General features: G+C 39.1%; 1 protein-coding gene across 4 annotated transcripts in view; it reads right to left on the reverse strand.

Moving 5' to 3' along the window:
* The window catches only part of nf1 (neurofibromin 1), a 139,302-nt gene that overhangs the window by 83,752 nt on the left and 29,492 nt on the right, over positions 1-26,058 (reverse strand). For all 4 annotated transcript variants that reach the window (XM_012957569.3, XM_002936819.5, XM_018091613.2 and 1 more), the window contains exons 13-22: positions 13,333-13,467; positions 12,002-12,115; positions 10,803-10,882; positions 8,966-9,089; positions 7,426-7,672; positions 6,568-6,641; positions 6,287-6,370; positions 1,128-1,568; positions 807-946; positions 316-438 (exon numbers count right to left, since the gene is read on the reverse strand). In XM_012957569.3, coding sequence (XP_012813023.1) covers positions 316-438; positions 807-946; positions 1,128-1,568; positions 6,287-6,370; positions 6,568-6,641; positions 7,426-7,672; positions 8,966-9,089; positions 10,803-10,882; positions 12,002-12,115; positions 13,333-13,467 — 1,562 coding nt within the window. The remainder of the gene's footprint in view (positions 1-315; positions 439-806; positions 947-1,127; positions 1,569-6,286; positions 6,371-6,567; positions 6,642-7,425; positions 7,673-8,965; positions 9,090-10,802; positions 10,883-12,001; positions 12,116-13,332; positions 13,468-26,058) is intronic.

A 26,058-nucleotide genomic window follows, 5' to 3' on the forward strand; every position in this document is an offset into this window, starting at 1 on the left:
ATAGCAACTTGCAAAAAACAATAGCAGTCATCACAGATAGCATTATGCATTATTAAATGTTTACAGCTGTTCTTTGTGGGAAAGGGGGCAGCATTTTTTTACTAACCACAGCTCAAATATTTTGCAGATGAAAAGCATATGAAAAAGTTTTGTAGGCAAACTTTTCTGCTACCTAGGGGGAAAAAGGTACGCTTTATTCCATTGTTGAAGTAGGAACTGACACATATTCAACAATAACGCAATCATAATAATTAACATCATTTTGAACAAACTATGACATTAGGGACTATGAGATATAGCTCTGCAAGTGGTTACCTAAATTTCATCTCTTGACAGAATGAGAGGTCATCTCTTCTTTCCATCATAACTTCCACCAACTGACAGAGCTTTGTTTTAATCTGGATGGCATGGACCAAGTTGCCTAGCACCCGGACGTACCTTAGGAGAATAAAAAGTTAATTTATTGCATTATGTCAAGCACATCATCACACATATAGACATAACAATCATATGCTGAAGGGCAATTAGTCTTTAGCCTACCATTTTGGAAATACCAAAGTGGAAATATATGAGGTAGCTCTTTAATCAATTTACACATCAGAGATGTATCTACTGGACTGAAATACACCAGTTATTTATCACTAAATTAAGTTACTAAATTAAGTGGCCTTAAATAATCTTAATTTTACTTTCCTTGAGGCAAAGTGAAGTGTTTTTGCAGAAGCTAGAGAACATATTCTTGATCACTCCATTGTAAAATAATAATAGTGCCTAAAGAAGGTGCATACCTTCATAAAGACAATTACCTTACTAAATTTAGCATCATTGTTTCAAGACTTGCTTGGCCCAAATGCTCTGAACTGCCTTCTGTGTGATTATCAAGCAAGTTCTTCAGTATGGTAATTGTCTGCTCGACAAACTGGGTGTTTGTATCCGTTAGGAGAACCTGCAATGTACACAAGACAATGAGAACTGAGAAAACAAACCACTTTATAAATGAAGAAAAAATAGAAAAAAAGGACAGATTTCTGTGGTTGGAAGAAAAACAGATGACTTTTAAAAAATCAAGACAAGGAAGGTATATTTATCAGTCCTATAGAATTCAACAAAGGTAATCATTTATTTACCTGTCCTTGAGAGTCAAAAAATTTGCTTATGTTGTTCTTCATTTTATTAAATAACATTGGATAGAGAGCCGGGCTTAACTCCAAACCAACTAAATCCTTAATGTTATTTCGAATTTGTATCCCCACTTTTTCATGGTTGCACACCATCAGAGACAGTAAGCGATCAAGAAATTTGCTGACAGGCGTTTCTGCATTTCCTTCAGTGGAAACCATTGATATTACAGAACCTTTGCGTTCATTAACTGGACCCATGGGTGGACTGTAAGTAACTAGTCCAGCATTGCCTCGATGTTGAAGGCAGACTCCTCCAAGAGCAGAAAGGAAACCAGTCATGTTGATCCATTCCTGCAGACAATCTGTGTCAGACAGGTCTATAGATCCCCCTCCACTTACATGAGACATTCTCCTTTTCACAATTGTTTTATGAAGGCTTTCTGGGGCCTGTAAAGAAAAAAAAAAGCAATAAAAAAAAGTACAAAGTTCATGAAAAACTAAAATCTAAAAATGGCATCATATGAGATATTCTGTCACCTTCTGTTGTTCAGTGCAGCTTTGGTATGAACATGCAACCTACATGGGCACCCAATGGGACAGGAAAACATTAAAAGTATTATAGATGTGGATCTACTCGGTAGGCATCTGATCTGGATGGAAATTTAAACTACTTCTTTTAGAATAATGGGGAAAAAAAGGAAAGCTTTTAAGAAATATAAGTCAGAGGGGACAGTAGCTGCGTTCAATGAATATAAACACTATAACAAGTGTTGTAAAACAGCAATCCGGAACGCAAAGATAGAAAATGAGGAGCGCATCGCGGCCGAGGCCAAGACTAACCCCAAAAAGTTTTTTAAGTATATTAATAGTAAAAAGATGCAGGTTGAGGGTGTGGCCCCATTGAGTTATAACAATATGGTTACAGCGGATACAGAAAAGGCAGATGTGCTTAAACAGTTCTTTTCTTCTGTGTATACAGTAGAGGAGCCAGTGGGCCAAGTCCCACCCAATAGCTTCACTGTTGCCTCAGCTCCAACTACACAGTGGCTGGCACAGGATATGGTGCTTAAAGGGTTACACACGATAAATGTAAACAAGGCACCTGGGCCAGATGGAATACACCCTCGGGTACTGAGAGAGCTAGGGGCAGAATTGCAGTGGCCCTTGTTTCTGATATTCTCAGACTCTCTTTCATCAGGTATGGTACCTAGGGATTGGAAGAAGGCGAATGTCATTCCCATATTTAAAAAGGGAGTAAGATCTCAGCCTGGCAATTATAGGCCTGTAAGTTTGATATCCGTGGTGGGCAAGTTATTTGAAGGCTTGTTAAGGGATCACATTCAAAATTATGTAGTGGAGAATGCCATTATGAGCAGTAATCAGCATGGCTTTATGAAGGACAGGTCATGTCAGACCAATTTAATTGCGTTTTATGATGAGGTAAGTAAGAAGCTGGACAGTGGGGATGCAGTAGATATAATCTATTTGGATATTGCCAAAGCATTTGATACCGTTCCCCACAAACGACTGCTTTCTAAGCTAAGGTCTATTGGTCTTAGTGAAGTCATTTGCACATGGATAGAAAACTGGCTAAAGGATCGGGTACAGAGGGTGGTTGTTAATGGTACATTCTCTACTTGGAATAAGGTCCTCAGTGGGGTCCCTCAGGGTTCTGTACTGGGTCCACTTTTGTTTAATTTGTTCATAAATGACTTAGGGGAGGGTATTATGAGTAATGTATCAGTGTTTGCAGATGACACAAAACTCTGCAGACCAGTCAATTCTATCCAGGATGTGACATCCCTGCAGCAGGATCTTGACCAACTGGCAATCTGGGCAGCTAAGTGGCAGATGAGATTTAATGTGGATAAATGTAAGGTCATGCACCTGGGATGTAAAAATATGCAAGCCCCGTATACCCTTAATGGGACTGCACTAGGCAAATCCATAATGGAGAAGGACCTTGGAGTCCTTGTAGATAATAAACTTGGCTGTAGCAAGCAATGCCAGGCAGCAGCTACAAGGGCAAACAAGGTTTTGAGCTGTATTAAAAGGGGTATAGATTCACGGGAGGAGGGGGTTATTCTTCCCCTTTACAGAGCGCTGGTAAGGCCCCATCTAGAATTTGCTGTTCAGTTTTGGTCTCCAGTGCTCAAACGGGACATTATTGAGTTAGAGAGGGTCCAGAGAAGGGCAACTAAGCTGGTAAAGGGTATGGAAAGTCTCAGTTATGAAGAAAGACTGGCCAAGTTGGGTCTGTTTACACTGGAGAAGAGACGCTTAAGAGGTGACATGATAACTATGTATAAATATATAAAGGGATCATATAATAACCTCTCTAATGTTTTATTTAACAGTAGGTCCTTCCAACGGACACGAGGGCACCCACTTCGTTCAGAAGAAGGGAGGTTCCATTTAAATATTCGGAAAGGTTTTTTACTGTGAGAGCTGTGAAGTTGTGGAATTCCCTCCCCGAATCAGTCGTGCTGGCTGATACATTATATAACTTTAAGAAGGGGCTGGATGGATTCTTAGCAAGTGAGGGAATACAGGGTATGGGATAGCTCTCAGTACAAGTGAGGGAATACAGGGTTATGGGAGATAGCTCTTAGTACTAGTTGATCCAGGGACTGGTCCGATTGCCATCTTGGAGTCAGGAAGGAATTTTTTCCCCTCTGCGGCAAATTAGAGAGGCTTCAGATGGGGTTTTTTTTGCCTTCCTCTGGATCAACTAGTAGTTAGGCAGGTTATATATAGGCATTATGGTTGAACTTGATGGACGTATGTCTTTTTTCAACCCAACTTACTATGTTACTATGTATGTAATGTAGACAATGATATTCTGAGACAGTTTGCAATTGGTCTTAATTTTTTTATTTTGTGGTTTTTCAGTTATATAGATTTTTTCAGCAGGTTTCCACTTTGAAATTTCAGCAGCAGCTTGCTAGGGTCTTGTTTACCTTAGCAACCAGACAAAGGTTTGAATGAGATACTGGAATGAATGAACTCTGATCTGTTGCTGGCTGGCTGTTGTTGACTCCACCCAGTTTTTCTAACCTTGGACCACAGTTATGTAGTAAAAACCACTGTGCAAAGATTTGGGACCCTGGTTTTAATAGTGTCTGAATGGCAGCAATCTGGCAGCAATGACATCTGATTGGTGGCTTTGCCCACGTTCTCTAACCTGGAACTGCAGTTACCCAGTGACTAACTCTGCAATGTTTAGGGACCCTAGGGGAATTGTGATTGGTGGTTGGTGTGTGTGCCATTTTTTTTCTAACCTTGAGTCGAGGTCACCCTGTGAGAAACAATGGGCACCCTGGCATAAATAGTGTGAGAATGATAGCATTTTAAATTTAAACCAATGAAATTCAATGAGTGAAAACGGATTGGCTGTTAGTGGCCCAACCCACTTTTCCTATTTTTGAACTGCAGTCCCCCAGTGACCAACTTTACAACATTTGGGGACTCGGGCAAAAATTGTGGGACTGACAGCGTTTTACATTTCATCATTGAACGTAAATAGGTGAGATGTGATTGGATGTTGGTGGCTCCGCCCACTTTTATTCTAACCTGTAACCTTTGTCCCCCAGTGACAAACATAAGTTTGGGGATACTTGCATTAAACTTGTGACAATGGCAGCAGTTAAAATTTGCAGATTAAAATCAATAAAAAAAAAATAAGATTGGCTGTCTGTAGCTCCACGCACTTTTTTCAATGCTTGAATTATTGTCACCGAGTGACTAACTTTGGGGACCCTGGCGCAAACAGTATAAGAATAGCAGTATCTTAAATTTCAACCACAAAAAATTTAATTGATGAAATCTGTTTGTGGCTGCACCCACTTTTCAAACCTAAAACTGCAGTCCCCTGTGAAGAGTTTGGGTACCCTGGTATTAATACTGTGAGAATGGCAGCTGGTCAAACTCCCTATTAAAAGTCAACAGGTAGAATCTGATTGTCGGTGGCAACGCCCACTTTTTCTAACCTCGAACTGCAGGTACCTGGTGACTAATTCTGCAAAGTTTGGGGACCTTAGTATTAATATTTAAAGAATGGCTGTTGTTGGCGCCACAAACTTTTCTAAATTTGATATGTAGTCACCCAGTGACAAACTGTGCAAAGTTTGGGAACCCTGGCATTAAACCAGTAAAATTCAACAGGTAAAATCTGACTGGCTGTTCATTGCTCCGCCCACTTTTTCAAACTTAAAACTGCAGTGCCCTAGTGACCAACTGTGAAGAGTTTGGGGATCCTGGCGTTAATATTGTGAGAATGGCAGCAGGTTGAATTTCCGCCAAGTCAATAGGTAAAATCTGATTGGCTGTTCACAGCTTGCCCACTTTTGGGCATCCAACAATCATCATATAGTTATATAATAATTATAAACTAATCCATAAAGCCCCACTTATCATTAACATTGATAGGGGGAAATTACATTAATAGCCAAGCAAATGTATTCCTCAAGAGGCTAGTTCCCTGTAGCATTTCAAGCATGTCTCCAATGACATTCTGCACAACTGCAGGCTGACAATTATGCCCCCACACAACATTTTCAAATATGTTTTGCTTTTTTGACCTAGCCCATAGGTTTTACCTGAAGGCCGCATAAAAATTATATTGTCTGTAACCCAACTACAGCATTTTGCAAAGCAAATATAATTCTAAGCAACCTATTCCCTGCACTGTTGTTCCCGACTACAATTGTAACAATTTAAACACGTTATAAATGCCAACTCTCCTCCAGCAAAGACTTCAGTTCCCCCAATAACTATTATTTTGTTATTCCCAGAGTATTAAAAAAAATCCACAAGAAGTGTGCAAAGCATTATGGGGAATAAAGTATTGGCTGGAGGGTATATTAGCTAGCATTATAGTCTTTCAATGGCATAAGTGTTTAATAGCTACTACTTCTACAAATTATATTAACAATAACTTAATATCTGTAATTCAATGTATACTTGAAATAGGCTTAGAATTATATTATATTTCATTGTGAAAATGGTATAGTTTGGTTTAAGTCCACTTTAAAATTACATTTATGATCCTGGCTCACAAACACAATATAGATTTTTAAAAATTTGTAACCGTTTTCCCTAACAGGTTGGAATGCAAAAAGCATAGTAAGCAAGTAATAATTTTGAGAGGGAAAACATTGCCTTACCTGCCCATCCTCCAATTTAGTTTTGGGGTAGTTTAGAATCAGTCTTGTGGCATGATCCCATTTTGCATGTGTATCTTCCCAAGCCTAAATATTGACATATAAAAATAAAATTTGGGACAATAAAAATGTGTTGTGTTTTTCCATTGTAGTTAAATTAATCACTTTTCCCTTTGACCTGAAAGTCTATTTCTGTTGATAAATACTCAACTCTGATTTTATGTTTTATGACAATAAAGCATGAAAATTTCCAGGGTGGGTAAATACTTTATATTGCCACATACCTCCGTGTTTCCTGCAGTAGGGTGTTCTATTCTTCTTAATAAGGCCATAACTCGCTTCTGCAGAGCTGCTCTCCCTATAGAACATGTAAGATATTCATGTAACAAAACACCAGTTCTTGGTGGATAGGATTGTAATTAAAATTGTAACAGTCATTCAGAGGAACCTGATTTCAAAGAACAGTGCTCCTGTTCCTGCAAGGTCTACAGAAAATACCCTACTACTGGTTGTAGACTAGCAAACGTTTCTCAAAAGTACTGTATATCAAACTATACATTGGTTAGGCCCCTGGCTTTAATGAGTCCCACAAAAGCCATTGGAACTACTGTCTATTTCGTTCAGTAAACAGAATAAAGTGGAATTTGGCACTGAAACAAATAACTATGCATTTTGATGCCAAAATCCACTGTGTGTCTGCAACCCAGACATTTAGGGCCATGACAGATGGGGAGATTAGTCACCTGAGACAAATCTCCCCGATATGCCATTCCACCGGCTAGAATGTAAATCGCCGGTGGTGTGGCATACACGGCGCAGCGATTTGCCAAAATCGCCGAAGTTGCCTTGAGAGGAAACTTCGGCGATTTCGGTGCCGCGTATGCCATCCCACCTGCGATTTACATTCTAGCTGGTGGGATGGCATACCGTGGAGATTAGACGCATGGCAACTAATCTCCCTATCTGCCTAGGCCCTTAAGCGCAGGCTAAGAAACAGCCCGGTGTGGCTTTAGCCTAAAGGTGGCCACACACGTGGCAATTTCCGATCTTTCGTGCAATCATCTCTATCTGAGCGCAGTGCTAGATAACACCACCTCAGGCAGTGACTGAATACATGTAGAGGGAGCTTAGCGAGATCTTACCAGTCGACACCATGTTGCTTACTGATGCAAACTCCATAAATGTGTTGTAATTTGGCAAAAAATTATGAACAGATACTTCATCAACCCCACACCGGATGTCTGCCTCTTCACACAAACTTCGAAAACAGGACATTGCAACAAGAACTGCCTCAGTGTCAGGACTCCAGAGGAACATGTAAAGTGCAACTTCTAATTTTGTCTGGGCTTGACGGCATATTGGGATTCCACTTCCCGCAGCAGCACTTTCCTACAGGATTAAGCAAAGAAATTCAAGATTTGTAATTAATATGCCCTTAAATGCAGATTTGTTCAATTAGAGTTTGCCTACAAGGAGATAGCAAGATTGTATTGTAGTCACCACTAAAAAATTAAATTATAAGGATTCCCTTAGTTAATAATTAAAAATAGACTTGCACAATAAAAGCTATCACCGAAGTTTCACCTCTTTCAATTCAAGTGTCAAAGACATGATGAAACAGTAAAAGCATAATTCTAAAGAGATACCAAGTTACTAATCTTGCATTTTCCTGTACCTAGCCAGCAACCAGACATTCAGTGTTACTTAAAAAGACAGAAGGGAACTTTATGCAGGTATAAGGCTCTTTAGAAAAGTAACTTTCTGAGAGTCAAGTGTGATTTAAGTTGTTTTATCATATTGCTGGGTACATCAGGTATCATTTTGAATATATTTTTTACAGGGATGTGAGAAAGAAGATGTAGCATACCTCAAATTAGAACAAAACTACTGTAAACTAAAGTCTGGTACAACTTCTGTAAAACGGTGTCAGTGCTCATTGCCAATACAATATGCTTCCCAAATCTTTTACTACTACTCCTTTAAAGGAGAAGGAAAGGTAAAAGCAAAGAAATACAGTCATAAGCACTTACAGTAATGGTGCACTATAAAAAGAAACACAGGATTTCTTATATCTTTTTTTGTAAACATGGTGTTCCAGTGTCTGATTTCCTCTCTCAGAAACATCCTTAATTCCCGGGACCAGAGTCTGCACCATTCTCTCCTCTCTCCTGCTCCCCCTCCCACTAGAATGCTAAGTACTCCCTCCCCCCTCCCTCAGGAATGTGTGATCTCAGCTATAGGCTAGAGCAGGAAGGAAGCTACTTAAAATGGCAGCTGCTATCTTAAGCAAATGGAGAAAGCTTCTATAACTGTTAACTCAGGTTATGGTAATGGTTTCAGCAGGTGGCATTAATGTGGCAAATCTATTGGCAGTAAAATGCCAAAATGACTTTCCTACTCCTTTAAGGGCGATGGCAGACAGAGAAATTCTCTTCACTGTCAAATTTTGCAGTCGATTATCACCCTGTGTAATAGTTCTGATCTGGCAACAGACCAGCTTATTAAAAATCCAAGAAGATGCAGGTAATTATGGCTCAGCATTTTATCTCCGTATTCTAAAGAAGAAATTGTAGTGAGAAGGGAATGTGCCTGGACACACTGATTTACAACCTTTAGAGTTTAATGGATCAAGAAAGGGTTACGGGAACATTCAAAGCTGAGTGGTATGTCTGTGCACCTTACCTTATATTTAAGAAGAAATTTATTCCTACATATCAGGATTTCTCGCAGCCATTTTAAAATTTCTGTGCTGTTAAGCAACTGGTGACCAGTTAGCTTGGTACAGATGGAATAAAGCATTTGGGAGCTGTAAGAAGACAAAACATTGCAACATTGTCCCAAAATGAAAATATGACAGATTTCAAAAAAGGAATAGCTTTTACTACTCGGAGTATTGAGGGGAGATACTATTTTTTACATTTGATAGTGTAGTCACAGTAAAGGAACAAGCTGCACCTTTATTTTTTAATACTTAGAGCGCAGATATATTATGTATCATTTTAGGGTGATAATATACAGGACATTGTCGCCCACGCTAAATCTCCTCATCACATGCCACACAACATCTGAAGATACATTTTCAGTGGTGTCAACATGAACTGTAGGCAAAACACATTTGTATAGCAAAAGAGCAACAAAATGTAGCAGAAGGCAATTTGACACTTACGATATGTTTTGCTTTTGGTGATTCACACTGGCACCAATTAAAAGGTATCTTCGTATGTGGGAAACGCTGGAGGAGATTTAGTGCGGGCAACAAAATGCCCCATGTACCATCGTCCTTAAAGAACTTGCTTTTTAAACAAAGTTGGATGTACTTTAGCTACAATGCATGTTACTTACTTAAAAAAATAAATTAAATATACAATGCTCCATTTTAAAACACCCAGACTTACCTATATTAGATTTTTACATACATTATGGGACTAACTTGTTTTTTAAATTTTATATCCCACGGAACAATATCCTCCTCACTTTTAAATAAAGCATTTATTTAAATTTTTTGTTTTTGTTTTTAACAAAAGCATTTACCTTCTCCAATGTTATTCTTAGGGCAGCGACACCTAAAGCTCAAATGAAACAGCTAAAGCATTCTTTTTGACAGTCAACCTTTATATTGCCACCCTTGTTTATAATCACTTATATATGCAATTATTTTATATAGTTCTTGAAACTAAGATTCTGAAACTTTACTTTTGTTCAAGATCACTGTACCTAATGTATTATCATATTTATTTTTTTCAAAATGTCCTACCCTAATTGTAAAGTGGTCACCTGAAAAATATCAGACTTAAGCTAGACTTTAGCTACAGCAGAAAGAAAGTGATTTCAAGAATAATGCATTAACAGGCTATATGGTTTAGGGAGGCACAGGGCCTCCCTTGGTGCACTTGCTCGAAGGACATAATGGCCAACTATAAGATAAATGCTTATTTATCTCTAAAGAATGAAAGGTGGCTAATAGAATATGTCTTTAACCATGTTAAGTGTTACAGGATTGTGTGGCAACATTTTAAGACTGCATTTGTGGGCTTGTGCCCAAAAAATTCTACACACCTGCTCTAAACTGTGCCTAAAAATATAACTTATTAACATACATAGAATGCAAATACAGGTATAGGACCCGTTATCCAGAATGATCGGGACCAAGGGTATTCCGGATAAGGGGTCTTTCCGTAATTTGGCTCTTCATACCTTAAGTCTACTGAAAAACCAATAAAACATTAATTAAACCCAATAGGATTGTTTTGGATCCAATAAGGATTAATTATATCTTAGTTGGGATCAAATACAAGGTACAGTTTTATTTTTACAGAGAAAAAGGAAAACAATTTTAAAAATCTGAATTACTTGATTAAAATGGAGTCTATGGGAGACAGGCTTTCTGTAATTCGGAGCTTTCTAGATAATGGGTTTCCGGATAAGGGGTCCGATACCTGTATATTATTCTATCTTTTTCTGTCAATTTTTAACCACTGCTCTATACTGTGTTGGCAACAGGACCGCACATAAAACACACCTTATTTCCCAGAATGTTTCTATTGGAGCCTCTGGATTCCAAAGCTCAATGCTGTCTGACTGATGAAGAACCAACAGAGCCTAAATTTGAGAAGAAAAAAAAAAAAAAAAGGCACTTGTAAGCTTCAACAATGATCATACTAAACGGGGAGTTCATGTTAAAGAAAAAACACAATGTAATATAAAATCTTCATTTGTGCAACTTAATTTATTCAACACAATTTATTCTCTCTGCTTTTATTTGGCACATCATTTTACATCTATTGCAAAAAGTTTTTACAAGGGACAGGCAACCATTAAACTGTGTGCTATCCTCAACACAATTCGTCTCCTACACCTTTATCTTTAGCGCCAACATATGCAGTTGTGTCTAATCATTTACATCTGTCCCACTGCTATTTACACAGACACAGCTACTCTCTCTCTCGGTGCCAGTAATGCTGCTGTAGTGCAATAGTTGTCCAAATGTAAGGTGAATTTCACTTATGAGGCTCTGTTGCTAAGCTGAATTGAACTCCTTGCTCCTCACTCCATGCCAAAATGTGTGTGTGGAGGCAATGCTAACATTTATATTGTCATGCACCAATAACTTTTGCTGTATTATGATCTGATCAGCAACTCAGGCCCTTAGTAAAAAAAAAAAATGGTTGTGAACTGCACATGGAGGCATAAGTGTGAAGACACATGGAGCTACTGGTAGCAAATACAGATAATTGTCTCTGTGTGTGTTTTAGAAAAGGCAATTCTCAGTATTGTCTATGGCAAGGTATTTTCTGGAGTTTCGCAACCGTGAAAAAGTAGTAGTAGCTCAGTGTGTCTTCACCCTAAACTGTGCATAAGGTTAGGTACTAATCAAGACACAAAACCATAATAAAGTGATTAAATGTGATGGGTTTACGCTGTACAGTACAGCAGAGAATGCAAGAAACCATTGGCAACAAAGCTTTTTGTTTTATTTATTTATATTTTTTTAATTCTAAAATACTTTACTGTGGTTGGTTAAGACAATCACACAAACTGTTACTGTTAAAAATAGCATGAATTTTGCAACAAAGCTATTTGTGTTTCTTTAGCACAGCAAATAATTGTTTCCAAAGCTCACTCTTGAAAAAAAACAAAACAAAACAAAAAAAATAACTAAAATCCGCATGGCTAAAATCCAATCATTAATCATAACTGCTTTGTTCCCAGATTCCTCACCTCCATAGCTTCCTGTGCAATTTCTGGCATATTTGACTGAGGCACCAGCTGTACCAGTCCATTAATTAATTCTGCAGTACTGCTTTGTGTATCAGAAACTGCTTTTCCAGGATTCTGCAAAGGGAACACATGCAAAAAACGTTCATCTTGTGTAATATGTGGAAAAAAACATTATCCACTTGTATCATCATCATAGTTCAGCCAAACACATTAGTGAGCTTAAAGATTTCAGTATTGTTTTGATCTCTGTAGTTGAAGTATATCACTATGATAAAAACAAAGTGCAAAGAATTTGAGTAGACCAGTGTTTTTCAACCGCTGTTCCGCGGCACACTGATGTTGCCTGGTGTGCCGTAGGCAGGGCCGCAATTTTTACTTTCAAAAAAAAAATCCGGGCCCTGTCATTGGTTGCGCCCCGTGTGTACGGGTGACGTCAGTACGCACGGGGCGCAACGTTATAAAAGGGCCTGTGTGCGGTCGCGTGTAGGCAGAAGTGCAGAGGCGGCGCGCGTGAGGGGAAGATGCTGCTGAAGCCGCCGAAGAGTAAAATGCTGCTGGGCACCAATGTATTAGGGGGGGCCACGGGGCACACTGACTTATGGGGGCACTGCTGCTGGGCACCAATGTACTAGGGGGGCTGGCTCTTGGCACCAATGTACTGGGGGGCACTGCTGCTGGGCACCAATGTACTAGGGGGGCACTGCTCTTGGCACCAATGTACTAGGGGGGCACTGCTGCTGGGCACCAATGTACTAGGGGGGCACTGCTCTTGGCACCAATGTACTAGGGGGGCACTGCTGCTGGGCACCAATGTACTAGGGGGGCACTGCTCTTGGCACCAATGTACTAGGGGGGCACTGCTCTTGGCACCAATGTACTAGGGGGGCACTGCTGCTGGGCACCAGTGTACTAGGGGGGCACTGCTGCTGGGCACAGAGTTACATTTTTTAACATTTTCTAATGGTGGTGTGCCTCGTGATTTTTTTCATGAAACAAGTGTGCCTTTGCCCAAAAAAGGTTGAAAAACACTGGAGTAGACAATGACCACAAATAATGTTTCTTACTGCCCAATTTCAATTGAAATGCATTTCTTTCAGTAGGACAACAGCAATGCTTCAAGAATGTTCTGCCAGCCAAAGGGCTTAACCATATATTGCAGGGCATATTTAATATATAATTCAGTTTACAAAACATGAGGTAATCTGTACTCTATTTTAAAGATAGACATTTTAGTTACATGTGAGTAAGTGACACATAGTTTTACAGTACTTAGTTTGCTTTTGGGGCTATAAATAAAACTAAACAGGAAGAGAATTTTTTTTTTTACTTACATATAAGAGCAGCTTTGGATCTCCATGAATGAGCTTTACCACAGACAGCAGCAAGTACTTGTAACTCTTGGTTTCTGGGTCAGCTAACCTGTCCTTAAATTTCAGGTATGGCATTTTTTCCTTAAAAGTTAGACTCTGAAGAAAAATTCAGAAAAAAAAAAAAAACATTTAACATTACAACTATTTCCGTAATAATTTTTAAAAATGACGGTTTTCTCTATTTATAAAGCAGTGCCTTGTACTTGATCCCAACTAAGATATAATTAATCTTTATTGGGGGCAAAACAATCATATTGCATTTGTTTTTTTTGTTTTTTTGTTTAGAGGATACAGACATAAAAATTACTTTATAAACCAATAATCCAGAAAACCCCAGATCCCAAACATTCTGGAAAAACGGTTCAATGCCTGTGCTATGTCTTTTTTATGCTATTGTATTTGTGACTCTTAAGGCATACATGATGCACTTTCTCCAGTGAGGAGCAAGATACATATAGAAGATAAGGTAGTTATGAACAAGCCAAGGGCAGAGAGAAAGGAGCATCTGCAATGCCAGAAGTGAGTGATCGGTTGCATTTTCCTAGCAACAAGGTTAATTTTGCACAGTTAAATAATAAAAAATAAGCCCTTAACCCAAAAACAAAATCTGCACAATACTTCAAAATTACCTTCTAATATACTTATTAGCAATAAGTAATTGCAATTTTAAACATCATCACCCTTGCTAGTTATGCCTCCCACAATACCTTGCCCTGGAAGAATGACACTCGACATTCTATGGAGTATATAGATTACTGCAAAAGGAAAGAAGGCCAAATTATTGGCACACCCCATTTCTTCTACCCACCGCCCCCACCTTAATGATGCTTGCTATTGGCTACTCCTCCAAATTAAAATAAAACTATTTCATTGTAAAATTATCCTATTTAAACATACACATGTAAGAATGATTAAAACACATCAGGTGTGATGGGAGTTGTAGTTCAGCATCTCAATCACTAAGATTTCCACACTATAACTATACCTCTGCTAAAGATACTTAGACAAGCAACTCCTATCTCTTGCCCACCGACCAATCCAGGAACTGTAAACAGCACCTCCCTAGGGACGACGGGCAAGTATTGACTATCTTTTGCTTAAGTGTGTGGACTTTTAATGTCACTGATCTGGTTCAAATTGCCGAGAGCTACTTATACCATGAAACCCATTGTGGACATAACAAGAACAATGCACATTGCCCTACTGCTTTTTCAAGATGTTGCACCATGTTGTAACTATATGGTCCTGGGTATGGAAACTCTGGTAATAAAGGATCAGCGACGCAATGCTCCATGGCATAATTACATGGAACCAAGGGACACAGAGATGGGCAAGAAGTGAATGCAAGCCTTAAGAGCATAGTTAAATACATTAATATAAAGTTCACCTTTAAATTAACTTTTAGTATGTTAGAGAATGTCCTATTCCTAGCAACTTTGCAATTATCCTTCATTTTTTTTTTTTTTTTTTAATTATTTGCCTTCCTCTCCTACATCTTTCAAGCTTTCATACTCTGTTGTACTAAAAGTTAACTTGAAGATGAACAACCCCTTTAAGCCAAAAGCATAACTGACCCCACCTAATGGGAACTTGAAGAATATTTGTACAGGTGTAATGTGTGTTGATTTTATGGTTCTGTGTGATTAACGTGTAATAGAGCAATAACTAGAAATTTCTGGTTAGTTGTATAAACTATTTTACTTTGTGGTTAGTTACACGCTGCCTACAGGTTATACCATTTAAAGTTACCTATTTACTCCTATATTACCCTCAGGGGTAATGCACTTTGGTTCAAGTTGCAATATTTTGGACTGTTGCACAAATCAAATTACTTTTTATTACCGATTTGTTTGCAAATTATACAGGTACTTAGCCTTTAGACAAGAACTTTCCTGGGGCTTGTGCTATGGCAGAATCTGCTGCCCTGTGCTATCTCCTAAATACAACAATTCACAAAATAACTTTTTTTTTTCAGTTCAACACTTGTTTGAGATGGGCTGAAAAGAGGAGCACTAAAGTGATGAGTGGGTCTGCCATCACTTTGAGGCCCTTCGCCATTACACTTACAAATGCACATTTCTTGGTTCTCACTTCAAGAAAATACAAACTGGTTTATGGCTAGGTAAATGACAGCAACATTGTCTATGAGAGGCTACAAGCATCAGTAGAATTGTAGGCATCTGAAAAGAACCAGTGTAGTTGAGTGACAGAGCTGCTTTGCATGCACAAGAAATAGCTCTGGGATTATTGATCCCCACTATCTAGAGCATTATTAGACTGACTGCATGAAGAAAAAAAACAAACAAAACTAAATAGGAAAACAGTTAAAAGGAGCACAGCTAAAAAAAATATAAATAATAGGTATAAATATACAGAGAGTGAGTGCCATATGGTAAGAAAGACAGTAGGGAAAAGGTCTCAGATGCATTGAGCTTACAATCTAAATGACTGATAACATATAAGAGGAGGGTAAAAGTGCACAAAGTTTGGGATTTGCCATGGATACATAAATGAAAAAGAATAAAGGGAAATGATTTACTTCCTATTTAAAGCAGTATGTGAACTTCAATCACCAAATAAACTATAAAATATTGAGGCAACATTTATCGTTTTCCAGAAAAGTTTCTCCATATTTTGTTTAATGACCATACATTTGTACTACAAATGTCGTCTTTATGAATGTCATTACTGGCAATGTCCCACCAAGGTAAAGAATATGGCAGCCTCATAGTAAGCAAATAGAGCTTATATGCATATTTATATGCAAACAAGACACTTCAGTAAAAGTGGGTTATATAGCTGCTTTGTGTATTAGATTCAATTATAGCAAGTTTATATAAAACAAAAGGATGGAACTTTTTAAAGGCATAATATATATATACATATATATATATATATATATATATACATATACATACATATACAGTGGCTTACAAAAGTATTCGGCCCCCTTGAACTTTTCCACATTTTGTCACATTACAGCCACAAATATGAATCAATTTTATTGGAATTCCACGTGAAAGACCAATACAAAGTGGTGTACACGTGAGAAGCGGAACGAAAATCATACATGATTCCAAACATTTTTTACAAATAAATAACTGCAAAGTGGGGTGTGCGTAATTATTCAGCCCCCTGAGTCAATACTTTGTAGAAGCACCTTTTGCTGCAATTACAGCTGCCAGTCTTTTAGGGTATGTCTCTACCAGCTTTGCACATCTACAGACTGAAATCCTTGCCCATTCTTCTTTGCAAAACAGCTCCAGCTCAGTCAGATTAGATGGACAGCGTTTGTGAACAGCAGTTTTCAGATCTTGCCACAGATTCTCGATTGGATTTAGATCTGGACTTTGACTGGGCCATTCTAACACATGGATATGTTTTGTTTTAAACCATTCCATTGTTGCCCTGGCTTTATGTTTAGGGTCGTTGTCCTGCTGGAAGGTGAACCTCCGCCCCAGTCTCAAGTCTTTTGCAGACTCCAAGAGGTTTTCTTCCAAGATTGCCCCGTATTTGGCTCCATCCATCTTCCCATCAACTCTGACCAGCTTCCCTGTCCCTGCTGAAGAGAAGCACCCCAGAGAATGATGCTGCCACCACCATATGTGACAGTGGGGATGGTGTGTTCAGAGTGATGTGCAGTGTTAGTTTTCCGCCACACATAGAGTTTTGCATTTTGGCCAAAAAGTTCCATTTTGGTCTCATCTGACCAGAGCACCTTCTTTCACATGTTTTCTGTGTCCCCCACATGGCTTGTGGCAAACTGCAAACGGGACTTCTTATGGTTTTCTGTTAACAATGGCTTTCTTCTTGCCACTCTTCCATAAAGGCCAATTTTGTGCAGTGAACAACTAATAGTTGTCCTATGGACAGATTCCACCACCTGAGCTGTAGATCTCTGCAGCTCGTCCAGAGTCACCATGGGCCTCTTGGCTGCATTTCTGATCAGCGCTCTCCTTGTTCGGCCTGTGAGTTTAGGTGGATGGCCTCGTCTTGGTAGGTTTACAGTTGTGCCATACTCCTTCCATTTCTGAATGAGCGCTTGAACAGTGCTCCGTGGGATGTTCAAGGCTTTGGAAATCTTTTTGTAGCCTAAGCCTGCTTTAAATTTCTCAATAACTTTATCCCTGACCTGTCTGGTGTGTTCTTTGGACTTCATGGTGTTGTTGCTCCCAATATTCTCTTAGACAACCTCTGAGGCCGTCACAGAGCAGCTGTATTTGTACTGACATTAGATTACACACAGGTGCACTCTATTTAGTCATTAGCACTCATCAGGCAATGTCTATGGGCAACTGACTGCACTCAGACCAAAGGGGGCTGAATAATTACGCACACCCCACTTTGCAGTTATTTATTTGTAAAAAATGTTTGGAATCATGTATGATTTTCGTTCCACTTCACACGTGTACACCACTTTGTATTGGTCTTTCACGTGGAATTCCAATAAAATTGATTCATGTTTGTGGCTGTAATGTGACAAAATGTGGAAAAGTTCAAGGGGGCCAAATACTTTTGCAAGCCACTGTGTATGTGTATATAATATGTGTGTGTGTGTGTGTGTGTGTGTGTGTGTGTGTGTATATATATATATATGTGTGTACATATATGTGTGTACATATATGTGTGTACATATATGTGTGTACATATATGTGTGTACATATATGTGTGTACATATATGTGTGTACATATATGTGTGTACATATATGTGTGTACATATATGTGTGTACATATATGTGTGTACATATATGTGTGTACATATATGTGTGTGTGTGTGTGTGTCCAGCACGCTATCCATTAGACATAATATAATCATTTGACAAAATTTCAAAGCTTTTTCTTAAAATTATAAATACTGTTTAAATATATAACTATATGTATAATAAACATATATACACTCATGTGCGTTTCATAAACTAAGTCTAAAGTACAAAGTAAACCTAACGAATATACTATGAAAAAATAAATTCCACACTACACATGTTTGTGGGCTATTCAGCAAATGGGCTTCATGCTCATTAAGGTAGTGGAGCACTTAAAAACCTACGCACTGAACATTTTACATCAATGAAAACACTAAAGTAGACTAATGAACTGAGCAAAAGTGGACAAGCAATAGTATTGTGCCGAAAAGGACAAAACAAAGCAAGGCAGAATGAAACCATTTATTCCTATGAAATGAATTTTAGTGTATCAAGTATTGCCTTTTCTACACATACTTAATATCTAAAACCACAAATAGTGAAGGCATGCTAACTACTGAACCAAAAATGACATGATGTGACTACAGTGGTAACTATACACAGAAAGGCCATGAAATCTGTTAAGACTTTTCTGTGGTAGTTACAATGGGTCATACTTACAGCCACAGAAGGCCACTGCCATGCAAAACAGTGACTGGTTGGCATCTGACCGACAGCAGCCAATAAAAGCAGAAAGTAAGCAGAAGACAAAGCACCACCAATCAATGACAGTTGCCACAGACAAAAGCATTTTCTAACTCCAATGGAAATGCTTGTACACAGTATTCCATGCTACTCTTAAAGTGATACTGACACCAAAAAAAATTACTCAAAATATTATTGTACATTAAGTTATCTACAGGTCATGTTGGTTGTTTTTCTCTAATAGGTCTGCTTTTGCAAGTAATCGTTATTCAAACTTCTTAAAACAGACTATTTTGCCAATCTGACTGCCCCACCTGTCAGTTATAGCTTCAAAGGCTAACGGACTACTGTTGCACAAAGGTGGTAGCCCCCTCATAGAGGAACATGGGGGATCTGATAGGTATTGTAAAAGCATTGGGCAAATAATATTAAGGCAAAATTATAAAAAGCATACAAAGACAAGGTTATGATAGATGTAAAAAAAGGTTTCATTTCTGGTGTCAGTATCTCTTTAAGGTGATGCTATTTTAAAACTAAGTTAATTTAAAGGAGAAGGAAAAATAAAAACTAAGTAAACTTTAACAGAAAGGTCTATGTAAATACAGTCAAGCACTTACAGAACTGCTCCTCTAAGTCCTCTGCAAAAAGAAACACAGCATTTCTTTTCTTCTATTCTGTACACATGCTTTTCTGTGTCGGACTTCCTTCTCTCAGCAAAATCCTTCAGGGCATGGCACAAGCCTGTGCAGCTTTCTCCTCTCCCCCCTCCTAACCCTGCTGTAATCTGAGCTATAAACTATAATCAGCGTGCAGGCAAGGAATTGACGGCAAATCAAGCAACAATGGCAGCAGCTATCTTAAACAAACATTCAGAGCTTCTGGGGCTGTTTACTCAGGTATGATGAAGCATTCTACAGAATTAAGATAGTGTTCTAACACTATTGTGACTAATCTATCGGCAATAAAATGGTTCAGTGGCTTCCTTCTCCTTTAAAGGTGGCCATACACGCACATGATTTTATCAAACTAAATGAAGTTTTGTACGATAATTGGTGTGTGTATGGTGAGACTAGGCAAACGATATTGGTAAAAATCTTGATTGGGTGTTTTTGAAGGTGCCTGAACATCTTACCCTTAATGCTAAATCATCAGATAGAGGTAAAGAATTACTTTGATTTTAACTTTTTTCCAGCTCTCAATGTAAATAGACTGGATGAACGATCTTTCCTATGATCAATGGTAGTGGGAATGATTGTAACTGTAGCATGTATGGGCACCTTCAAGGGGATCCCTACCAAATAATTCTTTCATGCACAATGAAAGAAAATCATATCCTAAGAAACTTTACAGTATAGCTTAATAAAAATACGTTAACTGGTTTTAAAGTAAAGGTCAGTTTTCCTTCAAGTCTGCCAATCACTCGGTCTCTGCTACATTGTTTCAACCACTCAATGGCAGTTCAATTCAAAATTCCATCAAAATTTTTTTAACATTTATTATCGTATTAAAAAAAAACACTAATTTCAGTTTCTCATTATGCAAAAAATAGTTTTTTTTAATATCTCAACAATTTACTATGGACTGTAATCTTCTGCACCACTTTTAGACACGTGGCACACTACACTCAAAGATATCTTGGAAGATGGCTATTTCCATTCACTTGAATGAGAAGCGAGCATCACATGGGACTGTTTCTGGTAACCTCTGCACAGGTTTTCAAGTCTATCAAATGGGAAGAATCGATCGGCAGGGGAGGGTCTACACATTTAAAATGCATGCCATTATAATGTATCACATGGTATAATTGAATATATGAGGAGCACTGTGCATAACACATATAATTACACAAAATGTAATTTCTGTTCCCCCAAAGGTGAAGAAAAGGTAAAAATGTTAGGCACCCCCACCCCACCCCAGACTGGTGCTCCTGTTACAAGAAAACCACACAAGCCAGGGTAGCTGGAGCGAATGTTCCCTCTTCCTTCTGTCTCCTGAATCCTGGGGCCCACACATGTGCAGTAGAGCGAATAAGCCAGCTTTTTTGTTTAAAGGAGAAGGAAAGGCAAAGTGACTTGGTGTGCCAAAATGTTAGGCACCCCCAAGTGACTTGAATCGCATACGCAGTAGAGTGAAAAGCCGACTTCTCTGTTAAATTTCATCTTTTCAGTCTACTCAATGGACGGAAGGAGGAAGCGCTGCAGGTACCCCGGGCTGGTGCTGTTCTCTCTGAACAGGGGCACCACCCCGGGGTACCTGCAGCGCTTCCTCCTTCCGTCCATTGAGTAGACTGAAAAGATGAAATTTAACAGAGAAGTCGGCTTTTCACTCTACTGCGCATGCGCCTTTCGTGTAGTCGCAACGAAAAGAAGCCGGAAGGAGGAAGCGCATCGCTCCAGGTACCCTGGGCTGGTGCTGTTTTCTCCTAACAGGGGCACCAGCCCGGGGTACAAGGTAAGTGATTAAAGTCACTTGGGGGTGCCTAACATTTTGGCACCCCCAAGTGACTTAGCTTTTCCTTCTCCTTTAAGTTCGGCTTTTCACTCTACTGAGCAAAGACAGAAGGAAGAGAAGACACTTGCTCACAGCTACCCTGGGCTGGTGCTGTTTTCTTTGCACCAGCCTGGGGTAAAACATTTTGGCACCTAACATTGTGGCGCCCACCAGTGACTCAGCCTTTCCTTATCCTTTAAGGTCAATGGCCCACAGTTAAATCTCGGCTACTGCAAACAACATAAAGTGAATCAGTGGGGGGGGGGGGGGGAGCATACCCATCGCTTCATTTTCTGAAGTCACAAAGTTTTTTGGCAGGAGAAAACTTTGCACAATTTTGGAAAACTAACAATTTTAAAACAAACATAAAACATACAGCACTGAAAGATAAAAGGGATTGTATAGCACTTGTACAACACGAGTTAAAAATATTGGGCTTGTGCTGAATTTACACATTATTTTAATCACAAAAATTACTGCATAACTAGTGATGTAAACCATTCTAGTGTTATGTACCAGTGGCATTACAGGGTAGACTTTGAACTGGCTGGATCCTTTGGTAGTGCTTAACCTCAGAGGCTGGGGGCTAACTAGCTAAACAGAGCATAGTCCATGTCCTAAAATTCATAACACTCACTACACCAAACCACCGTCAACATTTCATCTGCACTCTCCAAATCAGTGAATAGAAATTATGGTTGCTTTAAAAAACAGATTATACTCATTTGTGCATACAAGAGGGGTGTACAGGTATGGGATCAGTTATCCAGAAATCAACAATTATGGAAAGGACATCTCCCATAGACTCCATTTTAATCAAGTAAATCACATTTTTTAAAATGACTTCCTTATTCTTAACTTGTATTTGATTGCAATTTAGATATAATAACTCTTATTGAAGGCAAAACAATCCTGTTTGGTTTATTTAATGTTTAAATTATTTTTTTAAAATGTTTTTTAGTATGACTCAAATTATGTGAAGACCCCTTATCTACAAAATCCATGGTCACAAGCATTCTAGATAAAAAGTCCAATACCTGTATTATGCACAAACAAACTGGGAATAACAGTGACAATAATAATAAATGGAAACAGTTATAAAAAGCCACTAAATCGTTGTGTTTAATAAATCTGTTTCACAAAGAGTTTTTTTTTACACCTGTTTACACCATTTTCCCAACAATTTCTGACTGATTAATCCCAGCATGAGGCAGCAATTTGCAATGCACAACTGACAAACAGCAATGCTGAGTTGTTTGCAGGGAGCAAACTTTATATCACACACATTTATATCATATGCTAAAAAAAAGAAAAAAGTAATGTCCTACATCAAAAAGAACTAGAAAGGGAAGTTTGAGAACAAACTTCATGTTGGGTTGAAAAACATGAAGTCACTGAATGGGCTCTGCCCACTTTCTCTAACCTTGGACCACAGTTATATAGTAAAAACCACTGTGCAAAGTTTGGGGACCCTGGTTTTAATAGTTTCTGAATGGCAGCAATTTAAATTTCCCCACTGAACGTCAACAAGTGATATCTGATTGGCGGTTGGTGGCTCCACCCCCTTTTTTCTAACCTGGAGTCGAAGTCACCCAGTGACAAACAGTGGCACCCTGGCATAAATAGTGTGAGAATGATAGCATTTTAAATTTAAACCAATAAAATTCAATGGATGAAATCTGATTGGCTGTTAGTGGCCTAACCCACTTTTCCTATTTTTGAACTGCAGCCCCCCAGTGGCCAACTTTGCAAATTTTGGGGACTCAGGCATAAAAATTGTGAGACTGACAGCATTTTACACTTCACCATTGAAAGTAAATAGGTGAAATGTGGTTGGCTGTTGGTGGCTCCGCCCACTTCCCCCCCCAAACTTTGAATGGCAAATACCCAGTGACTAACTCTGGAAACTTTAACAACCCTGGAATTAATATTTAAATAATGGCATCAGTTTAAATTTAAACCAATGTAATCTAATAGGTGGAAATGGATTTGCTGTTGGTGGCTCCTCCCACTTGTTCTAACCTTGAATATGTAGTCATCCAGTGACTAACTGTGCAAAGTTCAGGAACCCTGACATAAATAGTGTGAGAAAAGTTTAAATGTAAACAAAAAAAATTCAAAAGGTGAAGTCTGATTGGCTGTTGGTGGCTCCACCCACTTTTTAAAACCTAAAAATGCAGTCCCCTAGTGACCCTGTAATACTGTGAGAATGGCAGCAGGTTGAATTTCCCCACTGAAAATCAATAGTTAAAATCTGATTGGCTGTTGGTGGCTCCACCCACTTTTTCTAACTCTGAACCGCAGTTACCTGGTGACTAGCTCTGCAAAGTTTGGAGACCTTAGTATTAATATTTAAAGAATGGCAGCAGTTTAAATTTAAACATATGAAGTCTATAGGTGAAATCTGATTGGTTGTTGTTGGCCCCGCCCACTTTTCTAAACTTGAAACATAGTCACCCAGTGACAAACTGTGCAAAGTTTGGGGACCCTGGCATTAAACATGTGAGAATGGCAGCAGTTAAAATTTCCCCACTGAAAACAATGAAAGAAATGTGATTGGCTTTTGGCGGCCCCGCCCACTTTTTGTAACCTTGAGTACGAAGTCACGCATTGACTGTGCAAATTTTGCGAACCCTAGCATCAAACCAATAAAATTCAATAGGTGAAATCTGATTGGCTGTTGGTGGCCCGCCCACTTTTTCAAAACTAAAACTGCAGTCCCCTAGTGACCAACTGTGAAAAGTTTGAATGCGTAGTCACCCAGTGTCTGAGTACGAAGTCACTTACGAAGTCATGCACTGACTGTGCAAAGTTTGGGAACCCTGGCAACAAACCAATAAAAATCAGTAGGTGAAATCTGATTGGTTGTTGATGGCTCCGCCCACTTTTCAAAACTAAAGCTGCAGTCCCCTAGTGACCAACTGTGAAAAGTTTGGGGACCCTGGTGTTAATACTGTCAGAATGGCAGCAGGTTGAATTTCCCCCTTGAAAGTCAATAGGTAAACTCTGATTGGCTGTTGGTGGCTCCGCCCACTTTTTCTTACCTTGAACCACAGTTACCTGGTGCCTAGCCCTGCAAAGTTTGGGGTCCTGGTGTTATTACTGTGACAATGGCAGCAGGTTGGATTTCCACCAAGTCAATAGGTAATTGATTGGCTGTTCACAGGCCCTTGGTGGCTAAAACTGCAGCCCTAGTGACCAAAGTTTGGGGTCCTGGTGTTATTACTGTGACAATGGCAGCAGGTTGGATTTCCACCAAGTCAATAGGTAATTGATTGGCTGTTCACAGCTCCGCCCACTTTTGGGCATCCAGCAATCATCATATTTTCATTCAGGCTGAGCACATGACTATGTGATTCAAGTTTGGGGAGTGTAGCCTCAAAGCTGTAAGATTGGCAGCTGTTTCAATTTCCCCATTAAAGTCAATGGGTGAAATTTGATTGGCTGTTGTTGGCCCCTCCCACATTGGGGTCATCCAACAAATGTCGCTGTTTCACTCGGGGTGACCCCATGATTATGTTATTCAAGTTTGGGGGCTGTAGCTTCAAAGCTGTAAGTGTGGCAGCAGTTTGAAAATCTTCCCTGTCAAAGTCAATGGGAAAATTGGGGGTTTCAAAAAAAAAAAAAAAGACGGGGGGCGCAATCGCTTAGAAAAGCACAAGCAACCTGCTCCACTATAGGGCGAAGAAGTGTGGAGAGTTTGGGTGTTGTCCCCCTAAAACTGTAGGAGGAGTAGCGTTTAGAAAATGGGGGGCGCTAAGAATACGAAGAAGAAGCGGAAGAATAAGCTAAAGTCGAAGAACAGTATGTTGGGGTTTTCATCCCAACATAATTAAACATCTACTGCATTTCAGTGTCTTTTTTTATACAAGGAGATTACATTATAACATAGAATATCAGCATCAGATCATTTTTTATCTTCCAAATCTGCTCCAAAACCGAACACAAAATTTAGAGTGCTAGAATCATGGGAGCATACTGCTCACTTCTGTGGTCTTCCGTATTGACTAATGAATAAATTGAATCCCACATTGCTTCAGTTTAAGTGTTCATACACTTTTAAATCATAATTAAACCAAACAATTTTCCAAGATGACCATGGATAAAATATACTTTGAATATTTTTCCTTTAAAGGAGAAGGAAAGGCAAAGTCACTTGGGGGTGCCAAAATGTTAGGCAACCCCAAGTGACTTAAATCGCCTACCTTGTACCCCGGGCTGGTGCCCCTGTTCGGAGAGAACAGCACCAGCCCGGGGTAGCTGCAGCGCTTCCTCCTTCCTGCTTCACTCGCACGTGCATGCGCAGTAGAGTGAAAAGCCAAACTTTAACAGAAAAGTTGGCTTTTCACTCTACTGCGCATGCGCCGACCACTGGCATTTGCCGGAAAAGGAAGCAGGAAGCGCTTGCTACAGGTTCTCCTAACATGGGCACCAGCCCGGGGTACAAGGTAGGCGATGCATAACATTTTGGCACCCCCAAGTGACTGTCTTTTGTTCTCCTTTAAAAACAACTTATGTATCAAGTTTACTTTAACTAAGACATTATGCTTGAATGTAAACAAGCATGTCATACATTAGATTGTACATTTATTAATACATTGACAGATCAGTAACTCATTGAAGGAACAAAACATTTGGAACGCCCCCTGTACAACTGCCCCAAGAGTTCTTGGCCTAGAAACGGTCTGTAGGCCATCATATACTACTACTGAGGGCAAACCTTAGCACACTTTAATACTGCAGACATACTAGGTACGACAAAGCTGAAAGTGTAATCAGGGATATGAACCAAAATATGTATTACATTTAA

The sequence above is a fragment of the Xenopus tropicalis genome, chromosome 2 (genome assembly GCF_000004195.4).
Source record: "Xenopus tropicalis strain Nigerian chromosome 2, UCB_Xtro_10.0, whole genome shotgun sequence".
In the NCBI taxonomy this organism is placed as follows: Eukaryota; Metazoa; Chordata; class Amphibia; order Anura; family Pipidae; genus Xenopus; species Xenopus tropicalis.